Source organism: Curcuma longa, chromosome 14, assembly GCF_044706935.1.
Source record: "Curcuma longa cultivar G26 ecotype Majalengka, Jawa Barat chromosome 14, ITB_CL_G26_1.1, whole genome shotgun sequence".
Classification (NCBI taxonomy): domain Eukaryota; kingdom Viridiplantae; phylum Streptophyta; class Magnoliopsida; order Zingiberales; family Zingiberaceae; genus Curcuma; species Curcuma longa.
Window position 1 is genome coordinate 7,350,119 of NC_133874.1, and position 19,350 is coordinate 7,369,468.

The 19,350-nt window shown below is 37.6% G+C and overlaps 3 protein-coding genes across 3 annotated transcripts; 2 read left to right on the plus strand and 1 right to left on the minus strand.

Moving 5' to 3' along the window:
- Positions 1-33: 33 nt before the first annotated feature.
- On the minus strand, positions 34-7,626 carry LOC141845182 (E3 ubiquitin-protein ligase JMJ24). The gene is made up of 14 exons (XM_074733239.1): positions 7,569-7,626; positions 6,639-7,157; positions 6,399-6,541; positions 6,215-6,314; positions 5,969-6,101; positions 5,802-5,856; positions 4,972-5,701; positions 3,633-3,959; positions 2,211-2,624; positions 2,063-2,132; positions 1,830-1,915; positions 1,165-1,284; positions 1,005-1,075; positions 34-317 (listed from the first exon to the last, which is right to left on the minus strand). The coding sequence occupies exons 2-14, from the start codon at positions 7,134-7,136 to the stop codon at positions 215-217; spliced, it is 2,850 nt and encodes a 949-aa protein (XP_074589340.1). The 5' UTR covers positions 7,137-7,157; positions 7,569-7,626; the 3' UTR covers positions 34-214.
- A 3,174-nt stretch (positions 7,627-10,800) lies between these two features.
- LOC141844735 (beta-glucosidase 22-like) lies at positions 10,801-13,628 on the plus strand. The gene is made up of 13 exons (XM_074732729.1): positions 10,801-11,105; positions 11,180-11,243; positions 11,349-11,411; positions 11,550-11,621; positions 11,712-11,783; positions 11,852-11,939; positions 12,026-12,284; positions 12,364-12,479; positions 12,559-12,779; positions 12,865-12,893; positions 12,991-13,093; positions 13,175-13,265; positions 13,342-13,628. The coding sequence occupies exons 1-13, from the start codon at positions 10,833-10,835 to the stop codon at positions 13,553-13,555; spliced, it is 1,665 nt and encodes a 554-aa protein (XP_074588830.1). The 5' UTR covers positions 10,801-10,832; the 3' UTR covers positions 13,556-13,628.
- A 109-nt stretch (positions 13,629-13,737) lies between these two features.
- Positions 13,738-19,194, plus strand: LOC141844736 (peptidyl-prolyl cis-trans isomerase FKBP53). The gene is made up of 12 exons (XM_074732730.1): positions 13,738-13,899; positions 13,972-14,045; positions 14,142-14,377; positions 14,456-14,598; positions 16,037-16,346; positions 16,416-16,628; positions 16,717-16,905; positions 17,301-17,511; positions 18,105-18,189; positions 18,273-18,314; positions 18,396-18,444; positions 18,905-19,194. The coding sequence occupies exons 1-12, from the start codon at positions 13,887-13,889 to the stop codon at positions 18,981-18,983; spliced, it is 1,644 nt and encodes a 547-aa protein (XP_074588831.1). The 5' UTR covers positions 13,738-13,886; the 3' UTR covers positions 18,984-19,194.
- The last annotated feature ends 156 nt before the right edge of the window (positions 19,195-19,350 follow it).

A 19,350-nucleotide genomic window follows, 5' to 3' on the forward strand; every position in this document is an offset into this window, starting at 1 on the left:
GCCAATTAAAAACGATAGCACAAACAAGACAAATCGGTGAAGTGATGAAGGGGCATCTCTAAACATAATTAGAGATTACTATTAAGCAGACAAAAGAATAGAGCTATGAGCTAGATAATGAGTACATTGCTGAAGCAAGATTTTTTTGACATGACCAATTATGTACATAAAATTAAGCACAAAACAATCTTTACATCGTCGAATGAGACCCGATTCAACTGCAAATGGGTCGTCGTCTTCGCTTTATGACCTTTTCTAAGTTCTCAGAAACTAATGCGGTCAGGTTTTGGTTCTCAAATTTGATGTCTGAACTAAACCTGCAAGAAAGGATTTATGTCATCAATGACATTACACCTAAAGTGTAGTAGATACTCCGAGAGAAGATTAGGGATATTAATTGAAAACAAACAGGATTTCCTACTGTTGTGTTTACTTGTCCAACTCAGAAGGGAATTAATGGACGAAAATGAAATTTATACATATCCTAAACATAAATCACCAAGTGAGAATATTTCTCTCCATTCCATTGGGAAATGAAACAAAGAAAAGAACTGAATTGTGACATCTATTTCTAATCAATTACAATCTTTTTCTTAACTTGGACAGAATCAACATTTATTTTACGTTCATTTCTTTGCTACAGTTCAAGCAGATAACATTTTTTTCTTTTCCTTTCTGTCATCTAAACTTATTTCATTTCCCTTCTATTTTCTTCTATCAAAGTAAAGACATCATTATATTGTGTCTACTTGAGATGAAGAAGAGGGGAAGGAAAGGATCAGTGATGGGGAAGGAGGATGCTCCATTTTTCAATGGGAACCAAATCTGAGGAGAAGAGCTTCGTGTCGCTCTCTTCCTCCCCTTATTTTTTATTCTTTCACCAAAATAGACAAGGGAATTGACTAGTTCCTATCTCCCCTTTACCTCTACCTGGGCTATCTTCCCCTCAAGTACACACTGCATAAAAGTGGACACTAAATCGAGAGGTAATGAGTCGTGCTTACTTGGGATCAAGTGTTATTTTTTGAATTTCTTTGACGGCTGAACTTGCGGCATACAATGACATCTTTCCCACCTGGAGAGGAAAAAAACTTAGATTTGAGACATACTAAAGGCATGGAAAAGTAGTAACAAGAAAAGTCACAGAATAATATTTGAGCATACCTCCAGCATTTTAATCTTTGCTTCATGATTATTCGGGAGGCAGCGAATCTCATCAGCCATACGAGATGACACCCTTAAGCTCTCTGGAGATAAGAAGTTGAGGACCAGCTGAACTGATGACTGCAAGATTGAAAGAAAGTAGCATGCTAATTTTGTTTCCTGAGAAAACAATCTTTCTTAGAAAATGTCATTTAAATGGAGATGAAGGGTAAGGCTGATAGTGTGGAGCCAAGTTTAGTGCCACTTGGTGAAAATTATCAGATTGGGCTTCACAAGTTATTGTATCAGTTCTCTGATTTGAGTGGCGGGTCATGATAGCCAATGCACTATATCAATTTCATGAGCAAACTCCTAAGCAATATTGTTGGAAACCTAACAAAACGTACTAAAAGGCCAACAGAAACCACAAAAAAAAAAATTAAAAATTCTTTTTACATACCTAAGTTCATCAATAGCATGAAAAAAACTCAGGTAAAACAAATGAGTTCATAATCAGAATTTACTATTTTCAACCCCATGATTCTGTGTAGGTTTTTGTTCCAACTCGTTATTTTGTATCTCATAAACAACTATCATATGATAAAAAAAAACAACGCTTGTACCTAGAGTTGTAGAAATTATTTGGCACTTGAGATGCTTTGACTTTATCTGAAACTGAATCTCACCTGGAGATACCTAAGCTGAAAAGCGCATCCAGAAGGAATAAAAACAGCCTCACCGACATGTTGCACAAAAGACCATGGCTCGATTCCTGGCAAGCAGACAAGCAAACTTACTGAATAAAGAGAAGTCCACTACAATAGCAAAATGGATCTTGGAGTCATCATCAAGATGAGAAACTTTTAGTTAGACATCTTGAGCATAGAATAAAGAGAAGCTAACAATCACATAGACTTACTAAATTCTTCCTTTAGCATTTGCTTCTTATCTTTACTTAGATACACTGCTTGATCATAAACAGGCAAGACCTGCCAAACTCATACATGTAAAAATTACATAAAATGGTACATAAGGCGACACAAAGTAGTTGCAAAAGGTTGGTTTACTGAATCTGTAGATTGACTAGTATTTGTGAGGTGTTTCCAATGTGTCTTCAAGAACTCATTGAGCTTAGGGATGTCTTGTCGCCGGAAAACATCCCATACAACTCCAGGGCATGTTCTTTCAGAAGAGTCAGAACAACAAGAATCCCTCTTTTCATGGCCACTTGAACCATTGCTATTGAATTCATGAAAATCCATAGGATTATCCTCGGTCGCTTTCAAACCCAAGGAAAACTCATTTTCTTTATGATGTTCTTGAGATTCAAGAGCAGGTTGCCGTGTAATCCCATTGAAAGGCATATTAGAATATGTAAGGTAGTCATCCTCGGGTGGATTTTCAGGTTTAAACTTATTGAAGTTCCTATTAGATTCAGACCCCATCAAAGCTGCCTCTGGTGTGTGCATTAATAGGGAAACCTAAACAAGGACAAAGGCATCAGAGACTGTACCATTAAAATGACAACCACATTACTGAGATAGTAAATAGAGTATAAAATACCGCCTGCAAAGATTCATTGTCCAAGGAAAAAATTATTAATACTGCCTGTGAAAATGTGAATAAAATATTTAAAGTTCCATCTTTGTATTATCATATTAGAATTGAGTTTCTGAAGTGTCAGTGCCACCATCATGTTCATAAGCTCAAGTCAGTGAGTTCCCAGACAATAATGTCTGACTAGTTGATTGCCTTATATACCTCCATGTGTTTTAGAAAATCAGACAATTGAATTGAAATTCAGTTAGATGAAATCCAACAGCTGATCTTCTCATTTAAGACAAATATCATATAGTAATCCAAGAACATATGCATGTGGATAATGAAATGAATCCTTAAAAGGCTAAAACTGAACTAAAGCATGATCTAATGTGGAATCTTGAACAGAACAAAATAGAAATAAACTAAGCTGAGAGGCTTTTAACCTAACCATGATGCTAAAGCATGCAATTATTAAAGTCTAAACCTGAACATGAGAGGAAGATGAGTCATCAAATCTAGTATCAAATAAGGGGGAACATGTTTAAAAGCAATGTCTCTTCCACTCTATGATCTTAAACTAGCTAGCATAATTACCACGTGCTTTCAATTATCACCTCAAGCAATGTGTTATAATCCAATATGGATGACAAGCAAATCCTGAAGAACAAGTAAACATCACATATCAAGTTCCATTCAACATACTTGGCAAGGCACAGTTCCTCGCCAACAACACCTTTGCAAATCACAAGGAATTGAAAACACCATTGCAACTCTAAGAATTTATAATGGAACACAGAGTTAGATGTAAAAATAATCTGTCGAACAGGTTCTAACATGTGGGCTGAGCATATAATCAATAATAACAAAGAACAAGACAGCATTAAGTGACAATCTCCAAAAATGAAACTGACTGATAGGAATTGAAAATGGCAAATTGACTAACCTACCATATCACCCATATTAACTTGAAGGTTGGCAACAGGAGCACCTTTACTGAGCTCTTTGTGCGTACCATAAGAAATAACAAGTCTAGGGCCTATTTCATTTTGCATTGTATCATGTGGCAACTTGGCAACAAGATTCAGAATACCCCACTTGTAATGAAGAAATTCAATCAAAGGGAAATTAACAAGAAATTCTGGTCTTTGACATAATATAAACTCTTCCACTACACTTGGAGTTGGCCAATCCTTTATTCTTAACATTGCTTGCGAGCCATCTTCGCAGGTACACTCTGAATATCCCTTAATGAACTGACCTAGCTGAAGTTCAACCTGCCAAAGTATAGTTTGTAGGTCAAACAAATGGCACCATGATGATTGTAAGACAGGTTCTTAAACTGAAAGGTATTAGAAAATTCAGTCATTTGCTGATTACAATGAACAAGCAACCTTGATTAGATATAATCAAGGACCATATCTATTGATCCTTAACTTGAAGATTTTACACTGCTATTAGTCTACAACAACAACAACAACAACAACAACAACAACAATAACAACCAAGCCTTATCCCACTAGATGGGGTCGGCTATATGGATCCTTCTACGCTATTAAGCCCTATTCCCTACCATATCATCATTTATATTTAAATATATTTTATTTTGTTTTATTATTGCTAACCAAGTCGTTTTTGTCTTCATCTTCCCCTACTATTAGTCTATTAAAAGTAAAATATAATCACCTGTAGATGATATTTATTTATGGAATTATTTACTAAGACAAAAATAGGAGGAAAAAGAGAGGAAAAGGAATAAATTTGTCAATTTCTGTTGTTTACCAAGAAGGAATTTAATTATGTCCAATCCCTTTCATTTCCTCCAAAATCAGATGGAAGTAAAGGGAAAAGCAGTATTGGTCTGTATATATACAACATTTAAATTCATCCTTCTGATTCTCTCCAAGTAACAAGATGGGTGGCAGTAGTTGGTCGGTCACTGACTCTCCCAAAATTTTCCAATAGAAGAACCTCCCTATGAACCCTAATACTGACTATATTTTAAAAATATAAAATACAAATAAAAGTATAAATAAAAATATGATGGATGAAAAATACCTGAGATAATGAGAGGTTCTAAGAGAAAATGATTTCCCATAGTCAAAGATTATCGGAATAAAGTGACACTTAGCATCAAAAGTAAAGTATCACAGTAATTATCAAAGTTCCAAAAAAGTGAAATATAATGGTAATAGCATGCCTCAATGACATTAAAGTTGTCATAATAACCTTGTGAGCAGCATTATTTCACATCAAATAAAGAATCGTAGTCACCAAGAAGCAGCATACCTCTGACTGATCATTACAGCTGAAGGCTTTCACCTTTATACTATCGTCAGTTTTCTTGTCTATCATTTCTTGAATGCCTCTCCAGATAATAGTTGGATCCCAACTTGAAGCCAATGGGCACTCAAATGTGTGTCTTACAACAACTGGTTCACCCCTAGACCAATGCTGATGAAAATGATTTATACCATTAAGTTTTATGTCTTGTGCTACTGGAAAGTACAAGAAATTATCAATGCTACTCTCTCTATTGGAGCATTGGCGACAAGTGAATGCACTTGACCCATTCGATTCAGAAACAATATTATTTTGACAAGGGCAGCCTGGCAAAGTATCTGGATCTCGAGTTATGCATCCATTGACCATTTCCTCAGCACTTTTGACCAGTTTTGCAACCCAGTTTATTTTGAAAAGCCGTCTTAAAACTAATTCTGAGGAGCCACAACCACCTGCCTCAACAGGGCAACATGGGATTGTGCCATCTCTGTTTGCTTTCCACTTGGGAAATTGATGGGCAAAGTTAATTGAGCATTCATCAGTCTCAGTTTTTCCAGATGATTCTGGACATGCGGTTTCAGCAGCAACATCTTTGCTTCTATCAGATGACCAACCATCGGTGGGCAGAGTAACTGAAGATGCCCGTCGAATATCACGACAACAGTTGAGGCATAAATCATATGAGCACTTGGTGCAATGGCGATGATAATCAAGTATTGGCACCTTGCACAAGTCACTGCACATAGAAATGATAACATAGCTTAATGCCAACACTAACATAACTGAGTGAGTGTAATCACTTAGGGGGGAAAATTATGCATTAGATGGGGAAGTACCAGCACATCTGTTCATCAGCATCTATCTTTGCTCTAGGAATATCAGATTTAGGCCCTGGGACATGATAACTAACATAATATGAGAAACGTAAAAGGAAAAAAGGCAAACAGTAGTGAAAACTCTAGACCAGTGCATTAAAAAAAAAAGGAACAACAAGATGAAATACCATACGCCCTTGTTTCAACTCCAATTTCGAAGCATTGATCCCTATATATATTCTTCAGGATAGGGAGGATGAATTTCAAAAGGCTATGAAGATATCTCAATTTATCTATGGCAGGCATCTCATGTATCTTAGCCTAATACAAAGGAAAGCATGAGTTAACAAAAACACACACATCAATGAGAAAAAGAGCTGAAGGATATATATGACTGCAATTGTTAATTTGAGAGAAGAAAAAGTGAGCCCTACCTTAACTAAGTTGTCAGCTTGCAAGCATATTCTACAGTTGCAAATACCACGACAAGCTGGGCAAACCTGACGGATATCCTCCACCGGAATGTCAGCATACCTAACAGACGCAATACATCATGAAGCATTTAACTTTCTGTCAATAAGGAACTCAAATCTTAGCATATGGTAGATATGCCAATACCATCTTGATATGCAATTGCTACAGTATCCTCTGCTGTCGCAACTAATACACCATACAACACTTGCTAGATCATTCCTCTGACAGTGATGACAAGTTAATCCTTCCACCTCATCAGATGAACCAGAAGTTTTGCCTGAATAATCCTATAAGACCAGATAGAAAATACATGATTCTTAAAAGCAAAGATAATTGCAAAGAAACATTTATATTCTTGAAAAAAAATCAGAACATCAGACTCACTGCTGGGCCACTTCCATAATTCATTGCTTCCCTGCCAAACGGTGGAGTTTTGTATCCTGACCTAATTTGGTCCTCCTCCATGTAATCTGCATCTTGCTCAACGTCCTGAGTAGGTCTGCCAAACCCACCATGGGCTGAAACCCCCCTAGCCATCTCACGCGAGTACAAGCCCTGTCCCTGACTTCTAGACACCTTCTCCTTGTACCTGCCCCTGGACGCCCACTCTGCGCCACCTACATTATTCATTGGAGACACAGACCTGGACCTCTCAACCTCCTTGCTTCTGCTCTCCAAGTAGATATCACCGTCGTCCATCGACTTCCGCCTTGCTTTCCGCTCACTAGCTCGCAGCGCCGAGTTTGCCGCCCGCCTCTTCGCCTGGATGTAGTGCTTCTCACAGACAGTCTTATCTGGCATCGACAGCGCGCTGCACCTCCACTGCTTCCCGTCCGATCTCTTGCACCTCAAGTCCTCAGGTATCCCCACATAGTCATCCATGCCTCCGGCGCACCCTCTAACCTATTATTCAACCCCATAACTAAAATTTCACTAATTCCAATTAGAACAAAATTTTCCTTCTGAAAAGAAACTTCTGATCTAGATCAATGCAACAAATCCCTAAAAGTAGCTCAGAAATTAAGGCAACAAACAGAACAAGGAGACAGATCCATAGGAATCAAACCACAATCATGACTAATATTTCCCTAATTCCAATCGCAAAATCTTCAGACAAAATCAAAATAAAAATTTACCAAAATAAAAAAGAAAAAGAAAAATCAGATGTAGATCAAAGCAACAAAACCCTAAATTTATAGCAAATTTTACAGCAACAGATGATGAAGACGAAAATAGATCCATAGGAATCAGCCCACAAGCCGATAAGCAAACATACAAAAAAAAAAAAAAAAGACGAAAGGATTCGAAACTCGCCTTTGGATCTGGACCGCGGGCCTCGTCGTCCTCCTCGGGCGGGCGATGGCGAGAAGAGGAATGACGACATCGGGAGGGTATAAATAGAAGGGAATAGGAGTGGGGTAGAAGACGAAGAGAGCGACCTGCGTAGTTTGGATCAGAGCGAGAGGAGCCCCCGGAGAATTTGGTGAAGTTTGAGGGGTCAAAGCCCAAAAATTGAAAAGGATGTCGCAGTGGGGGAATGGATTGATGCAGCAGCTGCAGAGAAAGAAGAAAGAAGAGGCAGCTCTGCAGGCATGCGCATAAAATCCCCGAACAACCCTCCGCGCGTTCAGATTTTATTTATATTATTTTATTTGTTTATTTTATGAATTTTATCAACTAAAATATCAAATTAATCTTAATAAAATTTGATCAATTTATATATATATATATTTTTCAGGAATAATAATATTTATTTGTGCCGTCGTTGCCTTCGAACAGGTGCTGGCTGCTGCAGTCGACGAAGTGGAGGCGAAGGGCGACGATGGCGGCGATGGCGTGCGGCGCTGTGAGCTTCCATTTCTTGTCGCCTCGAATGCCCATTGCGTTCGTTACCTCCAGTTCGTCTTCTTCTTCTCCTTCCCTTTTTCTTCCTTCTCTTCTTCCTTCCTCCTCCTCCTCCTCGTCGGCAGCAGCCGCTGCTGCTATCAAGATTAGGGCAGCGAGTTCGGGGCCTCCGATGCCTCCCCTCAACCACTGCGACCCCTTCCTCTCCGAGTTGGCTGCCGCGGCCGCCGCAGTTCCCGACCCCCTGGCTTCGGCGTCGTCGGGCGACCGCGACGCGCCGCGCCCTACCTCGACTTCTTCGCCTCTCCGACGCTGATGGCTAGTACAGCACAGGTGCTCGCTAGATCGTATAATTCTCTTATTCTCTCCCACTGTTAGTTAAATTGTAGCTTTCTGACATGTTTCCGAAATATTAATTGGAATATCGATGGATTTGTGTCAAAAAGGGGTTCTGAGCCGGGATCAGGATTGAATCTTATGGGAGGCCCTAATTTCTAGATCATACAATTCGCTTAAATTGTAGTTTCCTGACATGTTTTCAAAATATTACTTTTTATGCCGAGGGTTTTGTGCCAAAAAAGGGGTTTTCAGCCGGCATCTGATGCTCCGTAGACATTAACTTGCAGGTGATGACAAAAGCGCTTAACTTGAAAGTTCTGATAAGATGAAAATGGGTATCTTAGTAAGAAAAGAAAATTCTTCTAAAAGTTGGAAAAGTTGAATCAGAAAGGGGATTGAACTGAGATTTCCAAATGGTTATGGCAAGTGGAAAAGTTGGTTGTAATGCCACCTCTTGCAACAAAAAATCTATATCCTTCTAGTGTGTGAATTAACTGCCAATACAAGGGAAAATAAAAGAGCCTTTTTAATGCTTTTGTATAAAGTTTACTGTCTTAATGTTAATTGTGAGCATTGGTTTGTAAATTAGAATTGTTTACAAGTTTTTGGTATATTGTTTATTTGTCTATGGAAATGCATAATGACTTTCATGTACAACACTAGGCTACTGTTTTTCTCATATTTTTCTTAATCCTGTTACTTAGTAAATCTAAGTTTATGTTTTCCTATATGCCTATAATTTTTCTTTCATTTATCTATTTTTTATTGTGAACATTGATTAGGTAGAACGTTCTGTTTCTTATAATAAGCACCAACCAAGGAGGCCTGAGCCTCCCCAGATTTGCCTTCATTACTTCTTCATGGACGAATGGTCTACATCGGCATGCCGGTAAGTCTGAATATAAGTTTCGGTTCCATGAGATCGATAGCTATTCTGATCATCACCAAATGGGTTTTCCTGTCAGAAATGTTTTTCCACTTGAGAAGTTTATTGAGATTTTTCTTGCCAATATTAATGTTTCTTGTACCATTGTTTGAAATTGGACATTAACACTCCAAGTTGAACATCAACAGCCTTCTTGACCAGTGAACAAAAACTTGTAGAAAATGAGATGACAAACACTTAGATCCATTGTTGTGTCAAATAGTCATACCCGAATCAGAATGATAGATTACCACCATGTGTAAAACTGGGAGATATAGCATCGTAAAACATTGGAGGATTATAATTGGTTGCCGTATATCTCATGAAGTGATAGAAGAGATAGAATCAAGGGATATAAGAGAAAATTTCTTACTTGTTGTTGTAACTGTGTGTTTAATCTCAAATTTAGGTTCTTTACTATTACGATGTAGAACTCAATTATAAGATTGTTTAATTTTCGTAATTTGGTTTTAGATTTGTGAATTGTAGTAGAAAATGCACTCGAGTTTTAGTTATTCTCTTGGGATTGTTTTGTGATATAATTACAATAAGAATATTAAAATACAACTGAAACTGCTGTGTTACAGATGATGGATGGTGAAACTGTGCGAAACCATTTTTCCATTTCTTTTCCTTTTACCTAAATCAGGGAGAAGTGACATGTTACCTCCAAAGTCCAAACTATACTTGTCATCTTCTTATAGCTTTAACTTTGCCGCCTTGCAATTGAGTTGCCATATGATCTCACTGCTTACCTCAATCGGTTTCATGTGGCAACAAGTTGCACACTTTCCCCCCATATATGGACAACATTTGATCAGTTGGTCAATCGGTCGCTTTGTCACTCCCGGAGTTTTTCTCGGTTCGAGTTTGGTCTGGTTTGTATTAGCAACAATAAACTGTTGATTTTTTTTTTTCAGTTTTACTTGAGAGTGGCTCAAAGCAATTAAATTATAGCAGTTTGATAATTAAGAGCTAAATAAATAAATAGTATAATCACAATCTTGCTCCATTGAATCGATTAATTTTGAAGGTGATCGGTATAACGGACGGTCAAGCATAGATTTGAACACATAAGGAAGGGGGATTAAGTGTTGACCTATAAACCTTTGGTTGGTCCATCCAAAGCTGATGGCGACAATATGCACATTAATAAATTACAAAGGGCCACCAAATCATTTGATAATTACTAAGTCGGCCTTTCATAATTTAATGTAAAAGTTGCTTTCAGTGATTTGTCCATTGCTAAAGTTAAGGATTTTTCTCCTCCATTTGCTTTTTTTTTAATTATTAAAGTTGTTGTCATTAACATCATCATGCCAAAAAGTCTAAGAGGTGTTTTAAAAATACTATACTTTTTTTATGTTCTAGTGAAGTTTCTCGTCCGACCATTCAGCTCTATAAACACACACACACATACACATCTAAACGACCATAGAAAGAAACAGAGGAGATATTTGGAGAGGGAGATGATGAGGAAGGAAGAAAGCGTATCTACTTGCTTCGTTGTTCCTTGTTTCCACTCTCAAAACTCCACTAAAAGGAAATTGGCTTCGACCGAGCTGAAACAACATGCCGGTAAATTGCCTCGGCTCAATTTCCTCACCATCTTGTTTCTACTCTTGCTCTTGGCAATTAGCGAGCAGGGTTGCTTGTGTTCGGGGGGAGTTATCGAGCCAGAGTTCAGCAGGGAGGACTTCCCTCCAAACTTCATCTTTGGAGCAGGAACCTCTGCTTATCAGGTCAGGAACTCGATCAGTTTTTTGATGTTTACTAAGAGGGAAATTTGGTCGTTTATTATATATATATAATACAGGTGGAAGGTGCAGTAGCAGAGGATGGAAGAAGTGCAAGTGTATGGGATACGTTCACTCAATCAGGTGAGTTAAAAAAAATTAATTTATTTTAAAGAAAATATTGTAAATTTTTAGATCGACAAGAGCTTTAGAATAGAGAATCAAGACTTTGTTTTCGATATTTTACAGGAAAAATGTTCGACAAAAGCACCGGAGATGTAGCATGCGATGGGTATCATAGATATAAGGAATGTTACTTGGTTGATTTTTAAGAGTGGATAAATAAAAAAAATTTATCATCGTAACAATTTATTCAGATTTAAATCTTAAATATGCACTAAAAATATTTTTTTGAGAAAAAAAAAATACTTTGTTCGACCTTGCAGGAAGATGCCAAGCTGGCTGCTGATTTGGGACTCGACTCCTACAGATTCTCCATCTCTTGGGCAAGGCTTCTACCAAGTGTGTATTCTTTTTTAAAAAATAAACTAATAATAATTATATATATATTAATTATATTTTCCAACAATAATATGTTTTTTTTTGAATCAGATGGAAGAGGAACAGTTAATCCAAAGGGGGTGGAATATTACAACAATCTCATCAATGAGCTTCTGAAATATGGTTAGTTCGATTGCTATGAATATTATGAGTAATTACTCATGTGTTTTTGCGATAATGCTTATTATCAGGCATCAAACCACACATCACACTCTACCATCTCGATATGCCTCAAGTGCTCGAAGATGAGTATGGAGGATGGCTAAGTCCTAAAATACTGTAAGTTATATGTTAAACTTTCTGTCTCCCTTTCCTTTTCCTTTTGTTTATCCGTTCAAGTAAACCGAGCTCGTGTTCTAAATTAGGGAGGACTTCACGGCTTATGCCAATGTATGCTTTCGCGAATTCGGGGATAGAGTATCTCAATGGACCACTATCGTTGAACCAAACATAATAGCAACGGCATCGTACGACAATGGAGCGTTTCCCCCCAATAGATGTTCCTACCCTTTCGGCATGTTCAATTGCACCGTTGGTAATTCCACCACTGAACCATACATTGTGCTTCACAACCTCTTGTTGGCACATGCTTCGGTCGTCAAGCTATACAAAACCAAATACCAAGTGAGGCAACATCCTTGCTCATTGTCTTCGAACTAATCTATCATCTTCTCTTCGCTAATTGCGCATTGCAAAAATTTAGGCCAAACAAAATGGGGCTATAGGGTTGAACTTGTACAGTTATTGGTACTATCCCTATACAAACTCTACATTGGATATTCGAGCGACTCAAAGATCATTGGATTTCCTCTTAGGATGGTAAGTAGATCGACTCAAGTGAATCCAACTTACATTGTGCATCGACTATTTATCCGATACATGATGTTCGTGTATTTAGTATATTGAATCCTTTAGTATTCGGAGACTACCCAAAGGTGATGAAGAAGATCGTCGGTTCAAGACTTCCTTCCTTCACCAAAGAACAATCGAAGCTAGTGAAAGGTTCGTTCGACTTCATTGGCATAAACCATTATACATCAGTGTGGGTTCAGGATGACTCGAAGGCTTTCGAAACTTCTCTGCGCGACTTCAATGCAGATTTCCTCGCCAAATTTACATGTAAAGTTTGTTCTTCCCTTTTAAGTGGTCTAACTTTTCGAATCATATGCTAACCAATTCTTGGCGCTTCAATGCCACAATGCAGTTTCAAAAGATGTGCCGCCAAGCAGTCAGGTATATGTTGAATTTCGATCGCCGTTTCGTTGTTTTTGAACATCGTTTCGCGCCGGTGTGGCTGATGTTTGTGCAATTTTGAATTTGCCGGAACCAGATCATTCCTATTGGCGTGCCACCAGACTCTGCAGGTCTACAACATTGTTTGGAGTACATCAGGGATGCTTACGGGAATCCTCCGGTCTACGTCGAAGAAAACGGTTAGCGAACAGCCGTTACAACTTCATCATTAAATCTCGTCTAGTTCAAAGCACATGATGGTGATGCTCTAATGTCGACAGGCTATGGTTTCTTGACGAATGACACAATTCATGATGTCGAAAGGATCGACTACTTGAGCGCATACATCGGGAGCCTGCTCGATGCGATCAGGTTTACATTTACGGTTCCGAATCGAGTTAACATGTCCTAGTCGACCAATTGTGTTGTGAATGGTGTTTGTTTGTAGGAATGGAGCCAACGTGAAGGGGTACTTCGTGTGGTCCTTTATGGATGCGTTCGAGTTCTTGGCAGGGTATCAACTTCGATATGGCCTTTACTACGTGGACTTTATAGGGGGCACCCTTGCAAGGCGACCGAAGCTCTCGGCTCTTTGGTACTCCAAACTCTTGAGCAAGACCACCCACGTGAGAATGAATTGGAAAGCACATGTTTCTCAATAATTCAGATATTTATGTAATAAGTAATTAATGATGTTCCAGAAGTATATTATATATGAAGTTTTTGTAATTTAAATTCTCTTTTTTTTTCTTGTATAAGAAAATGAATTTATATCCATTTCGAAATTTTAAAAATGTTTTTTTAATTAAAAAATAAAAAGTCCGGTAAAATGGTCTATTTTCAAGTGCGAACGCCTCTGCGTAAATCTATATAAACCTCTCCGCCCGCTGTGCTTGGAGAAGAAGTCGTTAGGGTTTACTCCCGCCGCATTCTCGAGTCTTCGCAGTCCAGATTGCCGCTCCAAGGTCTCCACGCTCGTCTCGCGCTTCGTCAATGGCGTTTTGGGGTTAGGATTCTGCTGCCTCTCTACCTTGATCGTTTTTACTCTTACTCGTCTGTCTTGCTTCTCTCGTCGCAGGAGTGGAGGTGAAGCCCGGAAAACCTTACACTCACGTCCACGAGCAAGCTCGCGGAAGGCTTCGCATCAGCCAGGTTTGACATCTTATCGAAACCTCTTCTTCTGCGGGTTTGCTGTTTTCGGGTTTGCTGGGTCATCATGGAATCCCGTCTTTTGTTCTTTTGTTGTAGGCGACGTTGGGAAACGGTAAGGCTGCCACGAAGAGCGTTGTGCAGTGCAATGTTGGCAAAAAGAGTCCTGTTTTGCTTTGCAGTTTGATTCCTGATAAAACTGAGGCCTGTCCTCTGGAGCTCGAGTTTGAGGAGGAGGGTGAGGTTGTCTTCTCAGTCATAGGGCCGAGAAGCGTCCACCTTTCTGGATATTATATTGGCAGTGGCCGGAGAGGCTGGGATGGTGGAGAGGATACGTATCCTTGTAATGTGTAGTTGATGTTGAATCTGATTAAACATGTATTTTCTCTGGTTTGTTCTTGACTTGGAAATAGCGATTCATACGGTGAAGATATTGGAGTGGAGGATTCTGAGAGCTATGAGGAGTTTGACAGTGAGGAAGACGAATATGAATCGGACTTCATTGATGATGGTGACATTGACATGTTGCCACTGTCTCCTCGTCATAAAAGCAATGGTAATCCATGTGTTTTCTGCCAAGTTATTCTATAAGCATCTAATATGGTTACATCTCTTCTTCGTATGTCCATGCTATGTCACATTATAGTAAGCAAAAGTAGATATTTGTTCTTGATGAACTGCGTAAGCTACCAAAGTTATATGATAGAGACCATGCAATGGTTAATTAACAAAAATCCTTCTTACTCAGAAGAGATTGAACTATAATTTTGGTATGAAGGGAAAAAATCACAAAATGCAAATGCAATTGTGATGTAAAAGTTGTATTTTTGTTACTTAAGGTTATTGGCAGTACTATTTTGATTCTTAATTCAAATAGTGAAGATGAAAATGAGTGCCTTGGACATGCAAAATGATATACTAGGACAAAATACTATGCACAATGATCTTAATAATGATTGAACAATAATAAACTGTTTTGGGAACCTTTACTGGTAAAACTCTGTCATTATGCTGATTGAGCCACACTTTTCTAAAGTGCATGGGAAAAAGATAGCGAGATTATTGCACAGTGCATATGTAGTGGGGGGGTCTGTGTAAGGTCGTTAGGAGAATTAATATTCGGTTGGCTTGGCCAAAACATATTCTAGTGCCAACTTGCCCAAGAACATATTGTTCTAGTGTCAGCTGTGACATCAATATCATGTCTACATGGGCAAATGTTGTTGTCAACATAGATTCGGTAGTGCCTATCGAGATTGATCTCGTATTGTCCTAAATAAAATGATGCATGAAGATACTCTTCCCATGTTTCTTTCTTCTGTTCTGTTTGTTAGTGATGGGCAAGGAGATCAAACACTAAAAATAGAAGGGTGGAGAAAAAAGAATCATCAATAATGATGTCAAGATAGAAAGATTTTGGTCTCATGGTCCATCTTTCATTCACTTTCATTAATAAATCATGAGGACGAGATGAAACACTAAAAAGAGAGAGAGAAGAGGAGATTCTCCAATCGGAGCACCAAATATAGCAAAGAGGTGACATTAGAATTTAAGAAATATAGATATATCTATATCCTATACTTGTATATGTTCTGATTTCAATTGTGTCAATCTAAATCCAACTATTAGTAGTCTATATCTAACTATTGATGCTTAACTAAGATATGTTTATCAACACACACAGAAAATAATTCCAATATTGAATGTCTTAGGAGCTTATTTAATGCACGTCTTGAAATTTTTTGACATTAATCTTAGTAGGATGCTAAAACTAATGCTCTCATCCAATACATGACCTTGATTGTGGAAAGAATCATGCAATATTCTACATATGATTCCTGTTGGAGATTTAATTTCTGATTCTGAATGCTATTATAAACCTTGCATTATCCAACATTAAGTTATTGCATGATTCTTCTACTTGATATTTGACTAATTTAATGATCTTTGTGTCACCTTGGTATTTACTTTACCTTTTCTCTTCATTCAACTAGTTGTAATTGAGGAGATTGTAGATGATGATAAACCAACAAATGGAAATAATACTCGTCGACGTTTGAAGAAAAAGAGTCAAGTGAGTGATACAGATAATGAGGATGACAATTCACAGCTCCAACTGATTGTCAAGCCTAAGAACACTGCAGTTATTGAAAGTGAAGATGAAGATGGTTTTCCTATCTCTTTTTCATTAAGGAAAAATGTGAATAAGAATGAACCAGGAGATGAGGAAACAGTTAAGAGGACAGTTGATGAAGACAGGAAAAGAAAGATTGATGCAATTAGTCAAGAGACTGAACCTTCAAGGTTTGACTTGTTCATACTATGTATTTATGTTACTTTTTCTTGTTTCTAATAGCATGTATCCATTAGCAGGGGTGTTACTGGTGTTGAGCAGAGCCATGTCCTTGGTGTTAATGTTGAACCTCATGTGGTCGAAGGGAAGCTGAAAAAGAAGAAAGGGAAAACCATGAAGGACAAAGAACTTGATGCAGAAGAAGCGATTAAAGGGGATGGAAATGCAATTCCTATTGCCAATGGTGTAGATCAAAATCAACCCTCTGAAGCTGGGAAGCCACTTAATGAAAAGTCAGGCATAGGGATTACTTAAGACTTCACTAGACCTTTGAATATGCATATTGATTTAATCTTTCTTCGAAATTGCTCAATTGTGTAGTGACAGAAGCAGTGGAGGTAAAAAGAAGAAGAATAGAAAGAAAAGAGTTAAAGAGGAAATTGCTCATGAAAAAGCTGATGAAGAGATTGATGCCAAAGAAACAGAAATGAATCAAGACATTACAGAGGTTAAATTGCATTCTGATAGCGCCGAAGTGGAACAATCTGTAAGAGAATCACTGAATGATGAGTAAGATATAAAACAACCTTGAAGTGTTCAACATAAAACAGTGTTATAAGACTGTCATGTTATTGTATTTCTCGGGGTTAATTGATAAATCTATCACAATTTTTGTATGAAATTCGAAATCTACAATGTTAAATTTTTTTTTCAAAATCTATCACAACATTTATTTATTAATTTCAAATTTGTCATCCATTTGCCGTCCATCTGCAATTAAGCTGTTGTGGCATTGACAGACAAGGATTGCAGATGGATGTGTAAACGGCGTGATAAATTGAAAATTTTAAAATCTCAACTGTTGATAGGTTTGCATTTTTTTAAAAAATGTTATGATAGATTTGAAAATCTATTCAAAAATCGTGATATACTTGTTAATTAAAAACTGTTTACCTTGTGTGCAGGGTTCCTGATGACAAAAGCCTCTCGCAAAAAGCCAAGAAGAAGAAGAAGGCAAAAAAGGGCAGTAAACCTGAGAATGATTCCAATGTGAAGGAGCCTGTCACTGTGCCAGAGGAACATGAACACAAAGCAAGAACATTTTCAAATGGTTTATCTGTAGAGGAGCTCTCTATGGGCAAGCCTGATGGGAAGAAAGCTTCCCCTGGGAGAAAGGTAGTCTTATCATCTATGATCTACCTAGTGATGCATGTTTATATTTATGTTTCTTGGTTTCATGCATTGAGGTCATCTTATATTTGTTTAATTTTATATTTTTATTTGGAATGGAGGGAATGGAAGGGAAATAAAATAATTGAAGTGAAAAGAAAAGTAACTAAATTCATTTTGTTATCTTATTGATTTACTTTTGGGTTGTAGGGAGAAAAGGACTCACTTTTCTGTGTTTATGAGATATGTAAATGCTATTGTTTCATTTCCCTTCGATTCTACTTCTTGTGTTTACTGGGAAAGGAGGAAATAGAAGGGAAATGAAATGATTTATGCAAAAAGAAAAAAATGTATTATTTTACTTCCAGTATATTTCATATATTTCGTTTTCTTAGATGGAATTGCAGTGAGAGAGTACTTCACTTTTTTGTATCTATGAGATGGATAAATTTCAGTTCAGATTTGAAAATAAAATAGAGCAAATACATGAAATTAAATTCATTATAAGTAAACATAACATACCAGAAATGAAAAAAAAAAATTAAAAGGAATTTATTTTATTTTACGTGAGAATGCATGAAATATGATTTCATTTCCAGGTTTCTGTTAACTATGTTGGCAAGCTAAAGAACGGAAAAATTTTCGACTCAAATGTTGGCACAAGACCTTTTAAATTCCGCCTTGGTAAAAGCTTAGGTCCCTCTTTTATCACTAATGCACATTGCAAAATATGTTGACTAGATTGAGAAATTACATTCTAATTGCAGGTGTTGGGCATGTCATCAAAGGATGGGATGTCGGCATTGCTGGTATGCCTCTATTTTCTACACATACCTATTTTCCTCAAATCTATTTGTGAGACACTAATGCATTTAAGTTTGAATTATTAGGTATGCGAATTGGGGACAAAAGAAGACTCCACATTCCGCCATCAATGGGGTGAGTATTCTCTTCTGTTTAAGCTATGATCAAAGTTTGAAATGCCCTTCCATTTCCATCGGCACGAGCATAGCATCTTGTTCTGCCTATGGACTGGAAATGAAACACTGGCACAGTTGATACATAAACCCCAATAACTCCACCGCTTGTCACTTGCTGCCGCTGCCGCTCTGTTTCTATGCTGCGGGTTGCAGCAAATGAGTGGGAGGGGATTCGGAACATAAGGCTGCTACTCATCTGATCCCCTTTAAACCCTAAAAGGAATTCACTCTCAAACCTTTCAGCCATTAACGCATTGTCAAATAAACTTGTTGAATTCATTAAGCTTATTCCTATCTTTGCATTTGGAAATGTGGCTTCTTTATCTTGGTCCCACCCAGAATTGTGTTGACACATTGGCATATTGTTTCACTTGTTCTTCACATCTCTCTCATTTTAACTTTGGATGCTCCGTGTGCAGTTACGGGGACAAGAATGTCGGAAAAATACCAGCAAACTCATGGCTAGTCTTCGACGTGGAGCTGGTGGATGTTAAATGAACCAACTCCCATTAAGTGAATCAATTTTGTTGGTTGATACAAGAGGTATACTTGTCATATCTGAGATAGAAATTTTGCCGTGTTTACTGGGAATGGTGATTTGTGGTTGCACAATTCTATCAAAAGACAAGATTTTATTTTTTGATTTGTTTTGCAGTCTTTGAGTTACTCAGCCTTGATATGTGAATTCAGACTTGCAAGTTCTTAATCATCTATCTGATTAATTTTTAGAGAATTTGATGTTGCTATTTCATATTGTCAGCTTAATTCGACGTGCATGATTCTTATCGTTTCAGTGAGAAAATCTAAATCAGGTTTAAATATTTTTTGGTTTGTTAATTCTATAATCAAATTGAATTAAATTGTT